Source organism: Poecilia reticulata, linkage group LG4, assembly GCF_000633615.1.
Source record: "Poecilia reticulata strain Guanapo linkage group LG4, Guppy_female_1.0+MT, whole genome shotgun sequence".
Lineage (NCBI taxonomy): Eukaryota > Metazoa > Chordata > Actinopteri > Cyprinodontiformes > Poeciliidae > Poecilia > Poecilia reticulata.
The window spans coordinates 13,508,177-13,531,064 of NC_024334.1; the positions used below are offsets into that span (position 1 = coordinate 13,508,177).

Below are 22,888 nucleotides of genomic sequence, written 5' to 3' on the forward strand. Positions count from 1 at the left end.
TATATATACAATATGAATAAAAGAAGTGGTGAGAAAACATGTTTTTTTTTATTGAAACAGTACAAACTGTAGCTTACATGCATTTGTAAAGTAAATAAAGTGCACCAAGTACTCTTGGTGCACTTTATTTATACTTCTCTGAATAGTTTGATACCTTTTTAACCTTGACACTTAACATCTGAAGGAATCTAATCACTCTCCTAGAGAAGCAAGCAGTGAGTGAGCAAGGTGACAGTTGGATGTTACGATACTTGCGGATGAATATCGTTTTTTTTCTAGGAAAGAAAATATCGATATATATCGCAAAATCGGTATTATTACACAGCCCTACTTCATACATGGTTTGTGCTTTGCCTCTGAGCCCCCACAGCACCCCATATGTCCATCTTTCTTTAAAAATAAAGGTAAAGGTAATTTATTTATACAACACATTTTCAGCAACAAGGCAATACAAAGTTCTTCACATGAATTAAAAGGAAATACAAACAAAACGGCAAACCAAAAGAAAGAGCAAAAGAAAGAAAAGCTAATAATGTTGATCCAAAGTAAATAAATGCATATCCTATACAGGGTTGCTAGATAAGTATAAGAAACTATCCTCTGGTCTAATTCATTTTTTGGTTTGGAAGAATAGGAGTCTAAAAAGTAGTTGCTAAGGCAGTTTTTCTGGATTCCACGTTATAATCCCTGTTGTGGGTTGCTAAATAAGTGTAAGTATCCTCTGGACTACTGGGTTGCTAGATATGTATAAGTAAGCAATCTATGGACTTTTTAAGTATGTTCTAAATTTGTAAAAGTAATGAGTACTCCACAGTTTCTAAGTAATAATAAAAACAAAGTGATCCTGTTCTGGAAGAATTTTTTTAGATTTTTTCTGGTTTCTAAGTTTGTTCTGGATTGCAATAGTAGGAGTCTCTCTGCATAATAATCTAAAAATTAATCTAAGAAGTATAATATTGAACTAAATAGTGAGTACTCTACAGTTTCTAAAAAATAATCTAAAGAGTGACTAATCTAATTCCTTTTCTGGGTGAAAAGTGAGTACTTCACACTTTTCTAAATAATAAAATAAAAAGAGTAAAGGACATATTAGGGCACATGGCAACATTTAGACAAAACAAAGGAGAAAACAAAGTCATAAGTGAAGGCGGTGACATCACAGGGCCATGAAACCACATTGCTCAGCCTCCCGGCAGAAGTCCAATAAGATGTTGTTATCAAGGCATGTCCTTGGGAGCGCTCAGCTCCAAGCTGACAGGAGGGGGTTAGGTGGGAAGGAGTGTTATGTTTACATATCTTCAAGGAGATTGAAAAATATTCAGCACTTTCAAGGCAGCATGGGAAAAGCCAATTCAGATACAGAATGTCTTAGATCGGGTAGATTATAAATTTCTATCTTCCCTAAAGTATTTTCGATACATCTCAGTTCCCAGTAATCCAAATTAGTGGATTCATTCCACTAATTTGTGGGCATTCCACTGAACCAAAACTAGCAACTTCTCAGGTCCGTTTCTTCTCAGCAAGACTCACATCCAACTTGCGTCTCTGTCCACACCAACAGTCTGAGTGTTCTAGTTCGGCCACAAATTTGTAGATAAGCCAGGTATCTGCAAATTCCAAACAGCAAAAATCCTATATCATTAATAAATCCAGGGTGTGTCCCACCGGGTGTGTCCCCGCAGGACAAGAGGGCTCTCCTGTGCCCTGACTTCTCCTCGAGAAAATTGTATCAATTGCATTGAGAGACTGGTTAACCAGATCCATAATTTGTAGATTTGGAGGATGTGCAAAGAAAGGCTCCATAAATATAGAAAAAAACAGGACAAAAGAGAGCAAGCAGGGCAGGCAAGGGAGCAGAGGAAAAAAGTGTCGAGAGCGTGAGAGGAAACACAAGTGATTCTAGTTAGGTTATTTCTTTGTTTAGTCCTTCTAGTTGCTCTAACTCTGTGTTCTTTCATTGTTTCCCCTCATCTTTGTCTTTTTCTACTTTACCATGTTTTCTTTTAGCTTAGTGTTAGAATTATTTCCAGTTCCCTTATGCTACTTCCCTCACTCTTTTGTGTTCCCCTCTATATCTATATAGTTTCTCTGTGCCACTTTTGCCCTGCCCCTCTGCCTGGCTCCTGATCACCACTCTCACCTGCAATAAATTAGCTCATCAACCCTGGTTTTATCTAGCTTTCTACCTCCCAGCATTTAAGCCTCTCATTCTCTGCCATTACTTGTCAGATCCTCATGTCTACTCACCTCAGTTCTTTGTGTGTCCCTGGGGTAGAAACCCCATGTCTCCTGACTGGAGGTTCTTTTGGTTTAATTTTTGCTGAATCCTTGGATACCTTGGTTCTTGTCTTTTTTGTGTTCAGAGATTTTTCATTAAATCATCTAACTCAGTTGCTTCCTCCGCCTCTATGCATTTGGTTCCACATTTAAACAGCCAATATCATGCAAAGTCAGAACAGGAGCAGCTTGGATGCATATTTAGAAACGCTCTCAAAAGATCATGTATGGTGTTTTATTCACTAAGGAGAGATGTTGATTTCAAGGCAGTTTAAGAAGTGCTTATAGTATTCATGATCATTTGAAGGAAGTGAAAAGGTAAACTTTCCCAAATGGGGCCATGCCAAATGAAATGCTGGATGCTTAGAAATTTCAAAAGTGCATAGAATATATGTACATAATTCATGGTGTGTGCATCAGTTATTTATGTGGGAAAGGATGCTCAGAACACAAACACTGGTCTTCCTGTATCTCTGGAGGCACATGGTGGGTGTGCTCATTAACAAGATTCAGCTTTCTTCCAGTGGTGAAAAGTTTTCATGTTGTCATGATCAAAACACTTTAATCTACACAAACAGGGGTTGAACTTCCTTTTTATGCTGCATGTGGTAGTTTGATCTTAATTTTCTTATTCACTTCTGTCTCATTATTATCCCACTGCTGCTAACATTTAACCCATGAAGGAAATTGTTCACTTTCCTTCTGCTATTCCCACATAGCTCATCTGTTGGAATTTATTATTTTGTACGTGCAGCTTCTCCGGAAGCGGAAGTGATCTTTGTCCAGTTTTGAGGTTTTAATTCCTCTTCAGATGGTTTGGCTTCTAAACTGAGTGAAAATGAGAGCCAAAAATGTTTTACATTGGACATCTAAATCAGTCAGAAACACGTAAACGCATCAAACGTAATTTCACTCATGTTGTCTGAGTCATCCTACTGATCTTTTTTTCAGGTTCTTCATTGACTGCTAAAAGAAAAAGAACAATATTTCTCTTTTTTTGTTTTTGTGCCCAGCATTCAGTTTTAGATATTTGTATTAATCACAGTTGCTTTTATTGAAAACAGAGCATCTTTGTAGGCATCTTTACTCCTAGCTCTATGCCTCCATGTCAGTTCCTCTCCAGAAAGTAATAACACACTGGAAGCAGATTGCAGTAACCAGCCTTAACATCAGTTGTCTTCACATGTTTAATTTTGTGTTTGATCATCACTAACAACTTTCTAGTCGATGTGAGTAAAGAGTCAATTTTTCCAGAGTTGATCCTTTTTTCCCTAACATCTGTTATCCTCTACTGGGACCAACCCTGATTGATAGCAGTCCATCTTTTCTTATTAAGGCTTAGAGTCGAAAACGGTTTGTTGGCTTATGTTCACTAACTTGCTTTCTGAGAACTGACCACAGGGATTCAGTGCGATTCTGATCTGTAGGGTTTCATAGACATGGGTCCAAAATGTACTTGTTTTGATCTCTGATCCATTTTATCAATTTTACCTTGTGACATGGTGTTCTGTCATGCTAGAAAACCATGCTATCACCACATTATCTTTTGATGGGGGTTACTTTGGAAGTATTTTTTGATATCACTTTACATTCATGAAAATGTTCCTGGGAATAATTGAGAGTAAGACCACTCCTTTGGATAACATCAGGATTCTTATCCATCAGTGATGGGGACCACTAATGAATGAGTTAGTTGCGTTAACACTAAAGCACTAATCATAAATATTAGCTCTGCTAATTCCAAAGCACTATGTCATCATGGTATTTAGTGGAAGCTAAGGCTAAAGCGCTAACTTAAATTCAAGTGACTCGGTTATAGTCCGAGTATAAGAGACTATAACCCTCAAGCACCAATTCATTTTTATCATTGTCATTTACATGCTCTATAATGATCTCTAAAAGTCTTGGAGAAGCACAAAACCAAGTAACTTATGCACTGTTGCCAATTTTGTGACTTTTTAGTGATGGCCTAGCAACATTTTTTTCAAAACAGCTACTAGCCACATTTTTCTGTGCTATTAGACACTAGCAACAACACGTACAGCATCATAAGAAACACAGTTGCAATGAGCAGTACAGCTGCTCCCAATAACTACTTTCCTTGCTGAGGAGTTGGCAATGGTGCACTCTTTCACAGTACCTTTTTTCAGGAATGAAATAAAACATTGACAGTAGAGAATGAGATAGGAATAGAATATTTACAGTGGAAAGACCCACAAAAGTTATGAGTTTCATAATCAAGAGAAGCCTATTGATGGAGGAGAGAAGTTAGCTGATCATTTTATTCCATAGCAAAAATCAGGACTAGTTTTAGCCATAAAGGAACAATTTTAAAATTATACACCTCATTGTAGTTATTTTATCTGCGTTTCATCAAAACATATTTGTGTCACTACTGAGGCTTTTGGCCATGCCTGCAGGTTCTATGTGGGTTTCCAGAACAGCTTAGGTCCTCTGTCTCACCTGTTGTCTGGATATTGGTGGATGAACCTTTGAGTCCTTGTTTCCTGGGATAATTCTCTCTGGACATCCTGCTGATACTGGATCAGATCTCAATCCATGTCTAAGCAGATTTTGTGGTGTAAAGAGGTGTGCATTCTGAAGTAACATCCCCCAGGTTTATAAGGACCAAATGTTCCTAAGCGGAACAGTCATTAAAGCTGTCAATGGTTTAATGCTGTATTTGATTCATATAAAATTTAATTGTTGAACAAACTCTGCATACAGATAGACCATTTCCACTGTGAAGTTTTATCATGTGGCGATGTGCTATAAATAAAAAGCTCCTATTTATTTGATGGATGCCTGTGCATTTGTGTATAAGATAAAATTTAATGTTAATGGTTTATTATTTAATGTCCAATAAAAGGTATAAATAATAAGTGAAAATAAAGGGCACTGAACTGACAATGTGATTATCTTTCTTCATACGTTTGCTGACTGGTGCTTTTTTCTCTCTCTCTTTTCCGTTGCAGATGACAGACCTCTCTACATAATCAACCCTTAAACCACGGTCGCCACCGCGCCGCTACTCCTGCGTCTACAACTCAGAATGACAGACACTCTTCAGTGAATGGCGGCTCCACCCCCGAGAACTGATGTTTGAAAATGAGAGTGTTCATCTTTCTTTCAGAGGATGCTGACGGGACCTTTTTGTGGAGTGTTTTCCATCTAGTGAGGAATATTTCTCAGATGTGCAGGAAGAAAATGAATGACTGCTATCGTTCCTCTGGATGGTTGGAGCTCACTGGGTTATGAAAAGGCTGTTATCAACTGCAACCATCTTCTGCACAAGTCACCCTGGATTTTGTTTGTGTTTGCATCTGCATGGCATAAGTGGAAAAGCTTAACTGAACATATTTTCATTAAGGATAAAAAAAAAAAAAAAACTAAGCTGAGAACTGGCAATCATGTCTCAGTGGAGGCACCACTCAGAAACTTGGAGTGCTTTCGTTCAGACTGCCAGGAACAGGGGCAGGAGGATGGGATGTGAACCAATTAGAAGTTCACTGGGCATGGGCTTCTGGGTGTTTACACTAACATGGGTCGGACTGCTGCTTCTGCTGTGTCCTGTTGCCGTGTTGGCCGAGAAACTGGATGAGAATGACCCGGTGGTCACAACCGCCTACGGCAGGCTGCGCGGCATCAAGAAGGAGCTCAACAATGAGATCTTGGGGCCCGTCATCCAGTTTCTGGGCGTCCCTTATGCCACCCCGCCCACTGGCGAGCGCCGTTTCCAGCCTCCGGAGCCGCCAGCATCATGGTCGGACATTCACAATGCCACGCACTTTGCCCCAGTGTGTCCTCAGAGCATTGTGGAGGGTCGCCTGCCAGACGTTATGTTGCCAGTTTGGTTCACCAACAGCATCGATGTGGTGTCCACTTACGTTCAGGACCAGAGCGAGGACTGCCTCTATCTCAACATCTATGTTCCCACTGAGGATGGTGAGTAGGCCTGCAGGCCCAGCATTCAGGCCGGTTGTGGAAGGGCTGAGAGAAATAAAGCCACAACCGTCGCTTAGAGAGCATCTGTGTTGTTGGGAAGTGTTCAGTGTGAGAGTGCATCTGTCTGATAGTAGACAAAAAGCATGACCTTGTGCATGTTTAATGTGCATGCCGGTGTTTATCCAACTTGAGAATGTGAAAGTGATTTGTATAAGAGAAAGCAGTGTGCACATGTGTTGATAGAACTTTAATGTCCATTCACAGCTTCTCCCATCCTGTCCTGTCTGACCTTCTCTACATCCTCCTCTGATTCCACCGTCCCATTTCTTGATCCTCTTTCTCCTTATTGCCTTCACTACATCCTCCCCCCCCATGTCTGTACCACATCATAACGTATTGTGCTCTGCCACAAAGGCCACAGTTCATTAAACAAGACAGTCGTTGTCATGATCATCACTGATTGATTTTGCTGACTGAATGACTGGCTGACTGATAGACTGAATGCTGCTCTGATTGAGCCAGCGTGATTCATTCTTTCTCTCCTTTCCTTTGTTTTTCCTCTCCTTCCTCTCTAAGTCTCTTTCAGTCAATCAGCTCTGTGTGTTTGCGTGTGTGCGTGTGTCTGTGTGTGTGTGTGTGTGTGTGCATGCTGGCTCCTGTGTGCTTTGTGGGTCCAGGAGCTCCATGTTATTCTTTAGTTTTCTATTCATTTTACAGTCAAAAGAATATCCAAGGAATGTGCCAGGAAACCGGGCAAGAAAATATGTAAACAAGGAGGTATGTATGATCTAAATGTAACCTTCACTATGCCACAGAGGGAAGAAGGAAAACTGTGGGACTACGAGGAAGAAATGTGTGGTATGGCACACTGTACAGGGTGCAGCTATAAGCCTGAGATCAACAAATTATTCAGGGCATGACTCGGGGCGACCAGAGTGGGTCTTTGCATAAGTTGGAAAGTCAAGAAGTCAGAGTCAGTATTCTGACTGAATATATATTAAGGCTTATCAGAAAATATTGTTAAAGATTCAAAGAACCTACTTTCTTTTGATTCGTCACGTCTGATGAGACGTAGTACTGGGCGATAAATCAGTTTTATCAGTTAATCAAATTTTTGGTTTTTGAAGATTTTAGTTTGGGAAAATCTGGATTTTGTCCAACAATTTGAGTTTCAAATTGAAACTCAAACTCCGCTTGAGTTTCAGAGTGATGCCAGCTCACCCAGGGTGGCCACTTTGTTTAACAGATGTGTTTCACATGTTCATTTATTTGGACTTTAAATTCAGGTTTACTCTATGAGGGAGTATTAGGGTAAAACAAGGACTTTTTTTATTTTAATTACAAGTATAAAGTTGAAAATGAAGTCAATATAATACAGGAATTAAATCATTATATCACCAAAAAATAAAGTCAGAATATTCAGAGAATGAAGTAGTAAAATTATGAGATATTCAACACACAAAAAAACCCTAAAAATTCACGAGAAATGTTGATCATCTGGAAGGTAACTTTGTTGTTGGTTTTACCTACTAGAAATATTTTATTTTCTAACACATCAGCGTCTATTTGTTATCAATAGCAGGAATATTGAACCAATTGCACAAAGAAATAACCACACAAAACGAGCTGCTCATGCCAGGTCTATCGAGGTTTTTTTTCTTCTCATTACAACTTTTTATTGTAATTTGAAGACGTTTTTATGGTAAAATCGAACCTTTATTTTGCCAATAGTATTATTGTTATTAATACAACATTTTCACAATATAACAACTGGTCCAAAAGGAACTTTTTGAAAATATTTTTTTGTAATTTGTAATTTCTCGTTTAGAAAAGAAAGTGACAAAGAATAAAATAGAAAAAAAATGGGAAATTGGGTCCTATATGAAAAAAATCTGAGATTTTATTTTGACGTCAGTAACGCGTTACAAAGTAACGTCGGACAATTTATTTCAGTAACGAGTAATCTAACGCGTTGCTATTTCAAATCCAGTAGTCAGACTACAGTTACTTAATGGAATCACTTTGCGTGACTGTGCGTTAATATTTTATTTTGTTATTTAATTGTATTTAATCTATGCGTCTTGGGGAGTGGTCTCCGTTTTTATGCGACATTATCAGCAGCGACAGAAATGTAAATAATGGAGGGAGAAGGGAATTTTGTTGCTGTAAAAACAGGAACTATTTTGAGTTTCTGTCGCCAAGTCTGATTATTATAAGTGGCTTTGGGTTTGTTTCGTTTCTAAAATCGCCTGCAAATTTAATGAGTCGCGGGTTGCGCTTTTTGGGGCTCGTTTTTGAACGTGAAGTTACTCATTTGCGCTTGGAAATAAGCAGAGATACATAATAAATCCCAGAATTTGTCTGTCATCCAGGTCATTTTAGTTAGACTCTCCCTGTCCATCATTTCCCGGATGATCCGTCCTGCTGTATCTTTGATAATGTCAAGTTAATATATTACCTCTGAATTACGTCGAGCTTCACGGTGCGCTCCAGAAAACTGCAAACATCAAGACTAACATGAACAGCGCAATAAAACAGTCACGAATGGATGTGTCCGTAAAGTTGTGCAACTAAACACCATTATAATAATTAATATTAAGATAAGTGTCACAAATCTGTTCAGAAGGATATCAGTTGTGGAGCGGCAGCAGGAGATCTGTGCGCTGCGCTCTGACAACAAATACAGGGCCGTAACGCAGAACCTGGAGGCTGGGGCAGGGGGATGGGGCCTTTAAAATCCTTCTTAGAGTTTTCCAGACAATAGTGGAACAAACAAATTACTTTTTTTGTACTGTTGTAACCATTAAAAAATCTCCCCTTCAGTACAACCTTATAAGTGGAGACACATTGTTGATGTTTTATTATAAAATAACTTGCAATTAAGTATTGGCAAAGCTCAATGTAATTTTCACATGTGGCGGAGCGTTGTTGTCAGCAGCTGATGAAAGTAACTAAAATAGTTACTTTTAATGTAACTTAGTTACTTTGCAAATCAAGTAGTCAGTAATCTAACTAAGATTTTTTTTCAAGGAGTTATCAGTAATCTGATTAAAGTTACTTTTTCAAAGTAACTGTGCCATTGCTGTTTTGATGCTATATCGCCCAGCCCTAATCAGACCCTAAAGCCCTGAGTCATGTGTGGAAGTTGTCAACCTTTATGATGGAATGACTGCAAGGCTCAGAAATGGACGGGAGATCTGATTGGCTGCCAGATCTGAAGTCAGGAGGTGTGTGGTAACAGTGTGGTGGAATAGCATGAAGGAGAGCTCAAACAACAGCACACACACACACGCACACACACACACACACACACACACACACACACGCACGCACGCACGCGCACGCACGCACGCACGCGCACGCACGCACGCACACACAAAGATGGAGCTGTACGCAGTATTGAACAAGATGAGCTCAGGGTGGACCTTGAGTGTGTAATCTCCATTAAAAGAAAGCAGGGCTGTGTTCATGTTGGCTTGGTTCACTGTATCAAGCTTTGTTTCATCAAGATAATGTCCTGCACTGCTCTCTCTCTCTGTGTCTTTCTCTCTCTTGCTCTCTCTCTCTCTCTCACTCTCTCTCTCTCTCTCTCTCTCCATCTCAGGCAATCCCTCTCTCTGGATGTGAGGACATGTTGGAAGTGTGAGTGTGTGAGAGCAAAGAGATATCGACAGTGTCCTTGATTGGGTCTGAGTGTTAATGTCATCGTCTTGGCAGCGACTCATATTGTCACTTATTGTATATCCTTTAGCTTTTTATTAGGCAAATGCAAAGCAATCTGACTGGTCTCCCCAAATCCTAGCATCATTTATACTCTAACGTAGCACACACACACACGCACACACACACAGACAGAGAAGGATATTGATGTAAATTGGGAGATTAAAGAAGCTTACGCTGGATATTAGTCACACAGCATGGAAATCACTATTTAGAAACCAAGACCCATTCAACATCCTGTATCTTTTTACTTTATGATGAAAGGAGATTAGGGTTGAAAATAATGTCTAAGACGGGAAAAGGACAGTAAGATGGCAGGGCCTGCTGCCGAGGCTGTTGTTGTTTCCTTCCACCACCCACAGAAGGCACATAAAGACAAATAATCACTTGAAATTTCAATTTACCTCCAGTGGTCCCACACTGTAATGGATGTGTCATAAACTAAGCTGTGTGCAGGTGTGCTGCTCTCCTTGGCTCTGTGTTTCTGAGCTCTCGGTTTTGGAATCACAAACAGAACAAATTGATCAACTTTGTGGGTTTAGAGTGAAGATGCTCAGAGTCTGAGGGGGTGTGTGGATTGTGACCTGGAGGTCTAAACGTGCTCTGGCTCACACCAGAAGTTCGAGTTGGGAAGGAGATGAGGAAGCTCTTCTGGGGAGAACCAACAGAGGAGTTTCAGATATGCTCCGACTGCTTCTAATGGAGACAGTCAGGAGGAGAGCGCAGTGCTCACCTCTTCTTTCATCGTCTTCTAAAGACCTGAAATTATTTCCACTGGTACCTTGTGGTTGATATCAGAGTTTTCCCCAGTGTATTAAAGGCCTGGCGGCCCGCCATCCTTTACTAGTGCCAACTCCAGGCTAAGCCTTTCTTGTTTGTTTTTAGGAAAATAATAATTAAAATAAAAAGAAGTTGTTTTTTTGGGTTTTTTTTTTTCTTTTTCTTTTTAAGCCAGATTGCAAGCTTCTCTGTTTCTCTGAGTGCTTCACTGGCAGAGCAAATTTATTCCTAAAAGATATGTTTGTAGAAGATTGGTTTATGCATTTAAAGCTGGACCAATCACACCGCTGGCGCCTCTGTGCGTTGCCTTGCGCGCTGCAGTGAGGCTTCATTTTACTCAAACTGAACACACCTGTATGGATATTTACATCAACCCCCTGTGATGAATTATGATTCTTTCCAGAGTTTTTGATCAAGGCAGGACTTTAAACACCACTCAGGTTAGCTCAGGTTGCGCAGCTCTACGTGAACTGCAGGAATAACTTGTAGTCGCCCCTTCAGAGGTGCGTTGAGCGAGCAGTAAGAATGATTTATATTTGTGAACAAAGAATTTTTTGCTGCTTTTCCATCTCAACACGCTGCCCAGCGCCCGGCTCTGCATGCGCTGATAAAGTTTATCTATGTGTTCCTGGTTGGCCGGTGTATTAGTTGAAGACATCGAAACCCGCACTCTAACCCTAATTTAGCCATACGCAACTCTAAACAGGTGGGTTTTAAGTTGAGATTTAAAGGCACCCAGTGTTTCAGCTGTTTTACAGTTTTCTGGAAGTTTGTTCCAGATCTGTGGTGCATAGAAACTGAATGCTGCTTCTCCTCGTTTGGTTCTGGTTCTGGGGATGCAGAGCAGAACCAGAACCAGAAGATCTGAGGGGTCTAGACGGTTGGTACAGTAATAACAGATCTTTAATGTATTGTGGTGCTAAACTGTTCAGTGATTTATAAAGTTTTTTAAAGTTTTTAAAGTTTATTCTCTGAGCTACAGGGAGCCAATGTAGGGACTTTAAAACTGGTGTTATGTGCTCTGTCTTTCTGGTTTTAGTGAGAACACGAGCAGCAGCTTCTGGATCAGCTGCAGTTGTTTGATTGATTTATTAGTCAGACCTGTGAAGACGCTGTTGCACTAATCAATGCGGCTAAAGATAAACGCATGGATGAGTTTCTCTARATCGTGCTGAGACATAAGTCMTCTAATCCTGGAGATGTTCTTCAGGTGATAGAAGGCCGACTTTGTGACTGTCTTAATGTGGCTCTGAAGGTTCAGGTTAGAGTCCATCACTACTCCCAGGTTTCGGGCTGATCGTTGTAATTTATGTATTCTGAAATTGAATCAAATTTAGCAGCATTGATCATCTCAATAAACATCTTTCATGTATCTATGGTCTGTGTTAAAATAGGAGCATTTATGGGGCCCCTGAAGACCTGGGGGCCTGATGGAGCTGCTGACTTAATTTGGATTAAACAAAAGTGCAAATAATTGATATTCATTTTAATTATATATTTTGATTTGTTGTTTTTAAGACTAGTTGTGGGCTTAAGTAATGATTCACTGGCAATGTTTTCCCATTATGTGTAATTACCGAGTGATATTTTTAAATTTCCTGTCATCTTAACATCTTTTAATACAAAAACACGTGGACCGCCTGTGGACCGCCTTGGCACCCCAACCACCGGGCTTAGCAGGTTTTCTTAGCAGGTTTTCTGGGGGAAACCCTGTGATATCAATCATCAAGTACAAATCAATCTAATTAATATTTATTAGATGCTGTTCTTTTTTCAATTAATATATTTTTGTTGTCATTATACATGGCAAAGTCAAAGTATAAGAGGCTGTCCTTTAGGAAATAAACACAATAAAATAAAACAACAGACAATAGACATAGCTGCAGCAGAAAGGAAGAACTAAAACATTTTACACAGATTTATGCTTTGTGCTTTTTTATTTTAATTTTGCATAACCGTGGTTGGGTATTTGGGGGGTAATTTTCTTTTCAAGTTTCTCTCTAGAAACATTTCTGGAAAACAGCCATTTTTATTTCATCCGTGTTTGTTTATTATTGAGTTAAAAATCATATGTTATTTTTTTTCTACCAAGCAAAAATACTTTTCATTGATCACTGTCCCATTTATGTAAGTATGGCAGTTTCTTTGACAACTTTTCAGAAACAATTTAAATTGATTATTATTAATGTTGCTGCCAGCTTCTGACACTCCCAGGCTTGGATGATACAAACTTATGTATTAAAGACATTTCTATTCATATGACGGACGGGGACAAAAGCTTTTGATTAAAGCTAAAAAATATACTACCATTAAGGGGTTGAAATATTCAATAATTTATGAGGATTTGGGTTAACTCTAGCAGATTTGTTTAAAAAAGGGGAAATGCATAATATTTGCGGTGGAGAACAAAATGAGCAGATCCAAAAACATGTTGTGATCAGAGCTGTTGTCCTCAGTGCCATGCTGCATGTGTTACTACTGGTTTCTGTTTATTATAATCTGGTGAAGGTTTGGACAGAAGGCTGAAGGCCACCGCTCTGGGTCAGGGTGGGGGGCTTAGGGGCGTGTTTAATCCTGATGAAACCATTTGTTCCTTAGTCTTTACCCTTTTAGCACAGTTTGAGTGCAGAGACAGTGAGTTCCATCCCAACGGTGCGTTTTGCATGGCCACCTGCTGCGGGTGTTTCCGTTCTGCAGTGAAGTCGGCGTTCCATGCTATTGCACTATGCACCAGGATGGACTCCACTGAACTGCTGCAGATGTTCAGCTCTAGTTTTTGAGTTTCTTACCAGCTTGGTACCGGTTCACCACAATTTCACTGGATCACTATCTAAAGCATAATTTTCACATCACTTGGTTTGATGGTTCACCCTGTGTTTGTTTGAATAGCGGCTTCCACTTTCCCAGCCTGAACCATGGACGGCTCAGTGTGTTGTCACCAGACAACTCGGGAATAGAAACACAAAATGATATAGAAGTAGATAAGGGAACAATAGCTGTCCAAACTGACAGAATTGGGAAAGAGTGGTGTCAGACTAATAGAGCTGTTTTTCCTTAATCAAGCAGTTTCCAGACACTTCAGCAGTTCGTTCTCAGACTGCTGCTTTGTTGTCACTTGACAGTCCTAAATGCACCTCACAGCATTCCAGTTTCAGTCAGAATGAAACTGATGGCTGGTTCCAATTCAAAAAGACAAAATGGTAAATAGAAATGAAAAAAGCATATAGCTTTGTACTGAAGACTTGAAATATTAATTGTTCACATTTTAGCAAAAACACTTGTCATTTTTTAAATATATTTTTAAAATCTAAATTCATTTATCTGAATTTATTAAATTCAGTTTAGCATTTCTTCTTTACTCACACAGATTCATTAATAACTGATTATTGCTGGCCCCTCTAAAAAAGCTTCCTGTCAATTGCAGCAAACAGATAAAGTTTTGTTTTTTATGTCTGTTGATGCTGAAGCACTAAGAGTTCCTTTCACAAGAATTTGACACGTTAAAAAAACAAACAAAAGAAAAACAAAACAAAACAAAACAAAACAAAGAACTTTTCCACACCATAAGAGTTTTATGCTCTGTTTTTTATCGGAGGGTTCAGACCCTCAACTATTGAGAAACAATTGCTTGCTGGACTCAGTTGAACTTTTAAATGATTGCATCTGATTTTACCCAATCACTACAACGTTTGGCCATGATGTATGTAATGTGGCAGCTCGACTGTGGAGGAGACTAAGCTATGAAGCTTGTAGAAATGAGAATTCAAGAATGTAAATGGAACTTCTGCAGCAAGAACCCAGGGTTTATTATTGTGGCGGCAGCAACATGATGTGTTGGGTTGAGTTTGATAGTGGCAGTGGATGACTTTACTCATGGTGACAGGGTTAGCATGCTTTTGTGGCTGCTTCTTGAGAGGGCGATATTAGGAAAATCTAATATCCTAATATATTTCTGCTATCTCATGGTGCACAATTTATATATTAAAAATCTCCAATGTTATTTTAAACTAGATAGCACGTGAAATGGCACAGAAGTATTTTCGTGAAAAAGTGCATGATCTGTGCTCGGCGATCATTGGCTCTTGTTGCCGATACCGATCACCTGCATCTCATTTCGCARCCTGCCTGTGCAGCTGGTCTCCTCTTTCCTTCACACTGCGCAAACGCGCAGCAACAAATCCTAAGCGATGTGGAACTATAACGCACTGAGTGAACGGGGACGTTTGCGTGTTGCGGCGGAAAATTGAAGCACGTCAAAATGCATCAATACAACGAAGCTAATATGACATAAAACGATGCCATACTTGACGGAGTTTGGCTACATCGAGGCTCACTGCAGTAAAAAAGACATGGAGGATCAGATAGCAGGTAAAGCAGCGCACAGCTACAAACACTCACCCGGATTAGCATGACGGTCAGAAAGCTAAACAAATAACCCGCAAAATTATTTAAGTCTTCGAGCTGCGATGTAAGACGCTGGTTCTGCTCTCGCTGTTGAACTGCTGCTACGCGCTACAGGTAGTAATATTTCACACACCGAACCTCTGCTTAAAGCTGCAGCATCCAACCTAAAAAAATACATTTTACATACGTATTAAAACTTTCGCTGTCCTAACATGAAACAGATAATCTCTAAAAAAATAATTGATCTCCTCCATGCTCTGCATAATTACTCTGCTCAGTCAGAAACAGCCAATCAGAACTAGCAGTAACCAGCTAGCCGCCATGTTATCTGGAAGTTTTCTGGAACTCGGGATTGTTTATTGTAATGGAACCTGTATTTGCCTTTGAATGTTAAGTTTAATACTAGATTTTTTTTGGCAATGTTGAGAGGTTTTATTTTGGCTCTTTGCATTATTTAGCCTCTTCAGAGCCTTCATATGTTATCAGTATGTTAAAGATAGTATTACAGATAGCAGTACAATTTACAGAATGTCTGTTTTGTTTAGTTTTCTTCTTGGAAAAAGTTATTAAAAACAAGTTTTTGTCTAAATTAAGGTGAATTCATGATTCCTTTTTCCACATAATGTAACCGGTAGTGTTTATGATTAAAAAAAAAAATATATATATATAATTATGTGATTGGTATCGGTGATCGGCCCTCATGGGTGATCGGTATCGGTATCGGCAGGAAAAAACCTGATCGGCACATCTCTAACCGTCACCATATTTTTTTCGCTGTGCGGTGTGACTAGCAGGAAATGTTTAGGTTGAGAGAGAGGAGGGACTTGAGTGAATTAGATGCTGAAGTCTTGTTAAATGAATGGCAGTTTATACTTGATGGTTGCGATAGAGCCATTTTAACAATCGTAAATTGAAAAACTTTGATACATTGAGTATACTCCATACGTCGCCCAGCCCTACCTAGGTGTACATTGTGGGATCATCATAGCAACCTGCTGATTATTCAAAGTACAGCCTGGGAGTAATGGAGCATGTAGCAGCATATGTCTGCTAATCAATTATTGAGGTTCTTTGAGTCCTGTAGAGCATAGTGGGGACATCACAAAAGAAATAGTTTTAGACCTATGTGAACGTGACATTATTCTGAAATTGCACTATTTCTTCTCCAGAGGTGCTTAAAATAAAAGGTGTTCTTAACTTGATTTTTGTCCATGTTTGGACAGTTTCTCGTTTCTACAACATTTTTTCTTTCATGTCGGTTTCTTTCCTGCCTCTGCTTCTTACATCTGTCTTGATCAGCCTTTGCACCATTTGGCCTTTTCCCAAGTGTTTCCTCTGGCTGTCCATTTTGACTTTTCACCCAACCATCTCAGTTTCTTCCCATGTGCCTTTGTCTTGCCTTTGTCTTTTTTCTTCCTCAGGCTTCGTCCTAGTTTTGCAGTTGTTGAAGGAGGTTCCGGTGGGAGGTGGCACACTCGTGTGTGCACACACACTGACTTGGAGAGGGAAAAATGCAAGAAAGAGAGAGGCATGAACCTTCTTATGTTCAGGACTCCCTTGAATCCTCAAGGGAGTCCTGAACATAAGAACATCTGTCATGTCCGCTCACCGCTCAACTTTTCCTCTGCTTATTCTTCTTTTCTATATGAAGCTTTTATGAGTGTCAGTGTTTTTCTGAATGTTTTCATGGAATTTGAATAAGTGTGTTTCTGTCAGGGGAATAATAAGCTTTCTTGTAGAACTTGTACAAAAAGGGCAAAACAAATCAATCTTAATTAGCCTTGACAAAATATATGGGGGAAATTGGTATTAAAATGGTGATCCTAAAAGACCTCCATGTTTTTACATTTACATGTCATTTATCACTTTCAGATGTTTGCAAGCTGTGTATGCTGTGTGTCCACCAGATGCATTGGGTTTTCCTTTTTGGTCAATGGGGTTGACTATTCAACTAGTAGTCAGTGTTGCCAAATTGAGTGGGTTCCACCCAACTGGGCTTCTTCTGAACATATTAGGTTGGAAAAAAACAGGTTTGTGCAGGTTGTTAACGTTTGGGATGCTTTTCAAAACACTTGGTGGATTTTTAAAAGGTGTTCATAGGAAAATCCTGTCGAAATCATTGCCATTGTGTGGTGGAAATGTGAAAACTAAAACCTGACTGGTGAGACGCTGCCTTTTCCAGCCTGGATCTGGTCCTTGTTTGAGGATGTACCACCTATGTTGATTTGTTGCAAAAGTCCACCTGGTGTCTCCTTAATTAAAACGAATGTTCAAAGTTTTTAAAGTATAGCACAGTTTAGCATAGTAATTCAAAAAATTGGGGGCCCCTGATGGGGGTCACACATGCTTAAGTCTGTTGGGGTCCTCTACAAAAATGAGCCTAAATATACTTAGGTTAATTTTTGACCAAAGTATACTTAGGCTAAAAGTAGACTTTTTGACCTAAGATCATTTAGCTTTTAGACCTGGTAAGAAAGCTTTTGGAAATGTAAAAAAAATAAAATAACTTGAAAGTAAATAAAAGTATAATGTTGACTAATATGCTGGCTGCTGATGCTGATTGTGTTGCATGCTCAGTTCATAACACCCCACACCCTCTCAAAAAAAGCCAATGGTGTCATGACAACGGTCCACTTCCAGCTCAGCTCAGACATGTTACTGTTCCTCTCAGGTCAGTTGTTCTCTTGTTAAGATTCCAAACTTGTCACTGTGCTTTGATCAATCTGGATGAAATTTATACCTATTTGGAAAGTGGCGGGTGGAAACATCAACCCTGAGGAGTTCAAGTTTTGCCCAAAAAACAAAAAGATATGTGGAAAACAAGATTTCCCATAGCCTCTAATTCACTCTATGTCTGTATTCATGGGGAGCCTTTCCTGAATGGTTGTGCATGTCTGTAATGGTGGATTTAAAAGGCAGTTAAGAACTATAATTAAACTATTATATTATTAATTGCACAAGTTCAATCAAAGGCAATAAATTAATTCCGATCTTGATTTTCTTACTGTGTGGCACTTACTTTTAATTATTATAATAGAGTAGTTTCTGTAAATGTACGTCTTATGCACGATTCTACTATTTGGAATAAACTTTCACAATCTCCACTCAAATGACTCCCTGACACGCTGTCTGTCTTTAAATCCTGGCTGAACGCGCTGCTGTTAAGGCATTTGCACGATCTCTTTGTTTTCTTTTTTTTATTTTGATTTTTTTATGCCCTGAAAACACATTTTAAATAAAATAGCTTATTATAATTATTACTTATACTGCTACAAACAAGGACATTGCCATGGTTCTTGCTTCACATGGTGGTAGCCTTCCGGGTATTTATAGTAATTTACATATGTATTTGTGGGTGGCGACAGGGCGGACCAGCAGCTGCGCTCTATATCCCGCAAATTGGGATGTGAAGGAAAGGTGTGCAGATATGTGTGTACGTACAGCTTTATACATCTGAATTTTTTTGGGCGCTGCACTTTTCTAAATTTGTCCATATTCCAAGTTTTAGTGAGAAAATTGCGCACTCTTATATACTGTACATGAGGTCCCTGATCTTGCATGGAAAAACACACATTAGGAGTAAATATAAAGGGGATAATGTGGTTTAGATTGAGTATTAAATACATACAGGAAAATAGCTTCCTTTTGGGAGAACCAGAGATAAAGCGGTATATTTTCTTCAAGCACACAGTAAGTTTTAGGCTGAGCTTAAACATTTGCAGAAAAGTTGAGGGGCCTCATGCATTAGTATAAATACCCGGAAGTCTGCCACCGCGTAAAGCAGTAACCATGGCGACGTCCTTGTTTGTAGCAGTATGAGTATTTGTAATAATAATAATTATATATTTTCTTTAAAAAGTGTTTTCAGGATACACAAGGTCACCTCACAAAATAAAAATAATACATTTTAAAGAAAAATATAAAATCAAAATAAAATAAATACATAAATAAATAAAGAGATCGTGAAAATGGTTGTTTGAACAATAGGGCGTTCAGCCGGGATTTAAAGACAGACAGCGTGTCAGAGAGTCTTTGAGTGGGGAATGTGGACTTTTATTCTAAATAGTAGAATCATGTGCATAAGTTGTACATTTGCAGAATAAAGATGCTTTCTGTCCAGAAAGGCGCATTCACAAAGCAGGTGGTTCGATGACTTCAGTTGCACCGGTACCGGTATGCACGGCTCCTTCTTTAAGTTTTGCTCATAGTGATGATCAGTCTGGATTAATCCAAACACTAATAAACCATCATCAACAGAAGATAAATATGATCTCTGTACTAACGCTCCCTCTGAATCCTTCCATTGGCGATGTTCTCCATCAGAGCCAAAATGCTCCACAATGAGGAACATTTTTGCGCACCTTACACACCTTAAAATAATCAAACTTGTTTGGAGTTAATCTGCTGATCCAACCCTGTTTTTTGTTGTTTTTTTTGTGAGAATGAAATGACCCCATAGATGCATTTCATGCGCTTAGGCAAACAGACCGATGCGTTACATCTTTATGAGACAAAAACTGAGGATAGGTACTATATAAATTAGATGTAAATTATGTAATGTAAACTATGTAAATTAGAGTGAGGTTTTCACAACCTTTTATTTTCATTTTCTTTATTTTGTGTTTGTGTTACTTTACTAAAAATTAAACCATGAAAAAAACATCAGGTTTGGTGCTTCTTGGTCTAAAAAACACTGAATGTAATCAGGATTCAGTGTATTTAAGTGAGTTTTGACGCGTTGTGGTTTGATATTGTCCACAGAAAAAGTTTGCGTGGCTGCCGCACATTTTCACGCCAGCGAAAATGTGTGCGTATATTTACGCACACTTTGACGCAAAGTAAATTTTTATACATGCTGATTTGTGCATATAATATGGCACCGCACATTTTATGTGCGCACGCACGCTTTATGCATGAGGCCCCAGATCTCCTTCATTGTTTCCCTATTTTTTTTTTTTTACCAAGACATTTACCAAATTTACCAAGACATTGGTAAATTGTAGCAAACATGTGCACTGAAAGCCATTTGAGCAGTCAAGAAGAAGAAAAAATATTTCTTATTGACATCTTGTTGCATTCTATTTCCACTTGAAATGAGATGTAAACCCAGAGAAATATGTTGCAAACCCAGACCAGGGTCTTTAAAAATAGCTAATTATTGTATAAATGAACATTTACATACATCCCATTCTGGTGCTATTTTGTTTTTCGTGTGTTTTATGTAATCCTGGTGCCCCCTTCAATAACCTCCAGACAAATACAAGATCCCTCCACTATATCTGCACTGCAGAGCTGCCAAGTCCTTAATTATGCTGTGATATTAAATTGGGTGTGGATGAATAGAGCAGGTTGCACATTGGAAAGCTGGCCTTCTGCCCAGCTTCATTGTAATCATACATACAGATTTCTTTCTCCTATTGGTACATTCTGTCCTTAGTTTTACAGCATAGAACTGATACTTGTTTTTATGTCAGACCTATATGTCCCTGGTGGGAGGGGTGGGGGGGGGTTCTCGATTCATTTTTACCCAGAAAGCACATGGGCAAAAACCGTTAGTGAAACGGTCAGTATATATTTCATTGAGGGAAACCTGGAATGCTGCGTTCATGACAAACACGTGTGTTCATCTGCTCTACCGCTAGCAAACAACCGCACTGATTAAATAACGTACAAGTCAAGCAGTTCCCTAAAAGTCCAACAGATGGCAGCAATGCGCCATGCAAAACAAAACACCCAGTTTACAGGACACACTTGCTGCTAAAGAGCCCCCTGGTGGTTGAAGAAAAATCCACGTATTGTTCAGGGGGCCGGACCAAATGTGGMGGCGGGCCGGATCCGGCCCGCGGGCCGTAGTTTGGGGACCACTGCCCTACTGCATCAAAGGCCAACACAAACATTTTGAAGGATGTGACAGCAGAATGTGATTCTCCACAAAATAAACTTTATTTTCATATAGTCAGACAAACATAAGCTGTTTTGTAAACCTACACACATGGCAAGAAATATATATAGTCAGATTTATTACTTTTTTAAGCTGCTCACAACTTGTCAACTTGTTACCTGCAGACATGATGACAGCAGTACATCATGTGTATTTTGCGCTTTCCCATTCTGAAAGCGCAAAATTATAATTAAAATGTTTAAAATATGTCAGTGAATGAGAGTAATTTTGAACTCTCATTCAAACAGTACAGTTTGAATGTACAGTAAATGTACAGTAAATATCTAATTCTCATCAAGTTCTAATCTGTCCTGCTGCCTCTGATGTCTCCTCCCTCACTTTGCTCTTTCTATTCTTTTAAATATGTGGAAAGCAACAGTAAGCACAGCTTCTGTACAGAAACGAAAAAGTTTTAGGTTTATGCTAGCATTAATAAACTAGCAATGGATGCAAAATTGGTAACAGTAACATATTGTTAGCTAGTTTAAAATGCTATTAATGAGTGAATAAATGTACTCTATTAATCCCAGATGAAAATTCACTTAGTGAATTGACTGAATGGCATGGGCTAACTTGTCATTTAGCTAACATTATCTGCATGCAATGCCATTAGCTACTGAACTTACACTTTGTTTGGAGGAAATGTCTGCAAAGTTTGTTGCATTTTGACTCTGGCTAAATTGCTGAAAAGTTACACAGACTGTGATACCATGCTTATATCTAACTTCAATGTTCTGTAACATAAAAAAACACAAGCTTTATTTCAATTGCATAGATAAGTTATTGAGTTATTGAGCCATTAGGAATAATAAATATTACATTTCTAAAAATCCAAACAAATCTAAAGCTAAATGATTTTACTGCTAAAATTAAATGTTTGTTAGTTTTATACATGTATGACATAGTTCTAGTTAGTTATAATTTTCCCCATTAATTACTGTTTCTATTTAATTCAGTCAAAAAAAAAGGTTTTCTCAATATCAGTTTTATTTATTTAGTTCGTTTTAGGTAACCATAATAACCCTGGGCCAAATGTTAGCAACTGGATAAAATTAAAACACTTCAACAGAGCCCGTGCCTCCAGGAAGCAATGGTTTCCCAAAAGCCGAGACTCCAGACTTTCTAAATAAAGTGAAGCATTAAACAAAAGTCTAGTTTTTACCTGGCAATAACTGACGTGGTGCAGTGAAACTGCTCCTCGAAGTGATTAGTTTCCTTCAAATGTTACTTATCACAAGTTATTACCCACCCCTGACAAGAAAAAGTGGAGTATAAAATATTACAAATCAGAAACAAATAAGATATGTTGGGAATAAATTTAAGTGACTTTTGGTTCAGACTAAACATGTTTTTTGTGTAATTTCAGAAAGAACATAAAGCAGATTAGCATCACTGGATGAGGCTAAGACTGTTGAACACACAGATTCGCTGTCTTGACTTTATTTCTTTTACTTTGAGCTCCTTTGTCCACCTTTGAGCTGATAAGATGCCCTTCCCCCCTTCAGAAATAACTACTGTGACTCTCATCTGTAATATTTATGTGCTATACTAACAAAAACAGTAGAAAGACACAACATGTTATGGCATAATGGGAAGTAATTGGATCTAATGTGCAGTTGTACCTCAACATAAATTATTTAAAGGAGTGCTACCACTCTGCAAGTGTCTGCTACAGCAGATGATTCTAATGTAAGAAATCTCTTTGTTTATAGTAATCACAGCATAGGTTTGCACGTTTTTTGAAGGTTAGGTTTTCATCTGTTTTTCTGGCATTTAAAAAAAAATCATATATGTGGGGGGAAAAGTATATATTTAAAAAAA

The 22,888-nt window shown here is 38.8% G+C and overlaps 1 protein-coding gene across 4 annotated transcripts in view; it reads left to right on the plus strand.

The window, feature by feature from the left end:
* The window catches only part of nlgn1 (neuroligin 1), a 378,835-nt gene that overhangs the window by 41,178 nt on the left and 314,769 nt on the right, over positions 1–22,888 (plus strand). For 2 of the 4 annotated variants that reach the window (XM_017304370.1, XM_008407824.2), the window contains exons 2-3: positions 5,253–6,222; positions 6,940–6,999. In XM_017304370.1, coding sequence (XP_017159859.1) covers positions 5,688–6,222; positions 6,940–6,999 — 595 coding nt within the window. In that variant the 5' untranslated portion in view covers positions 5,253–5,687. The remainder of the gene's footprint in view (positions 1–5,252; positions 6,223–6,939; positions 7,000–22,888) is intronic. The other 2 variants (XM_008407825.2, XM_008407822.2) reach the window with 1 other exon arrangement.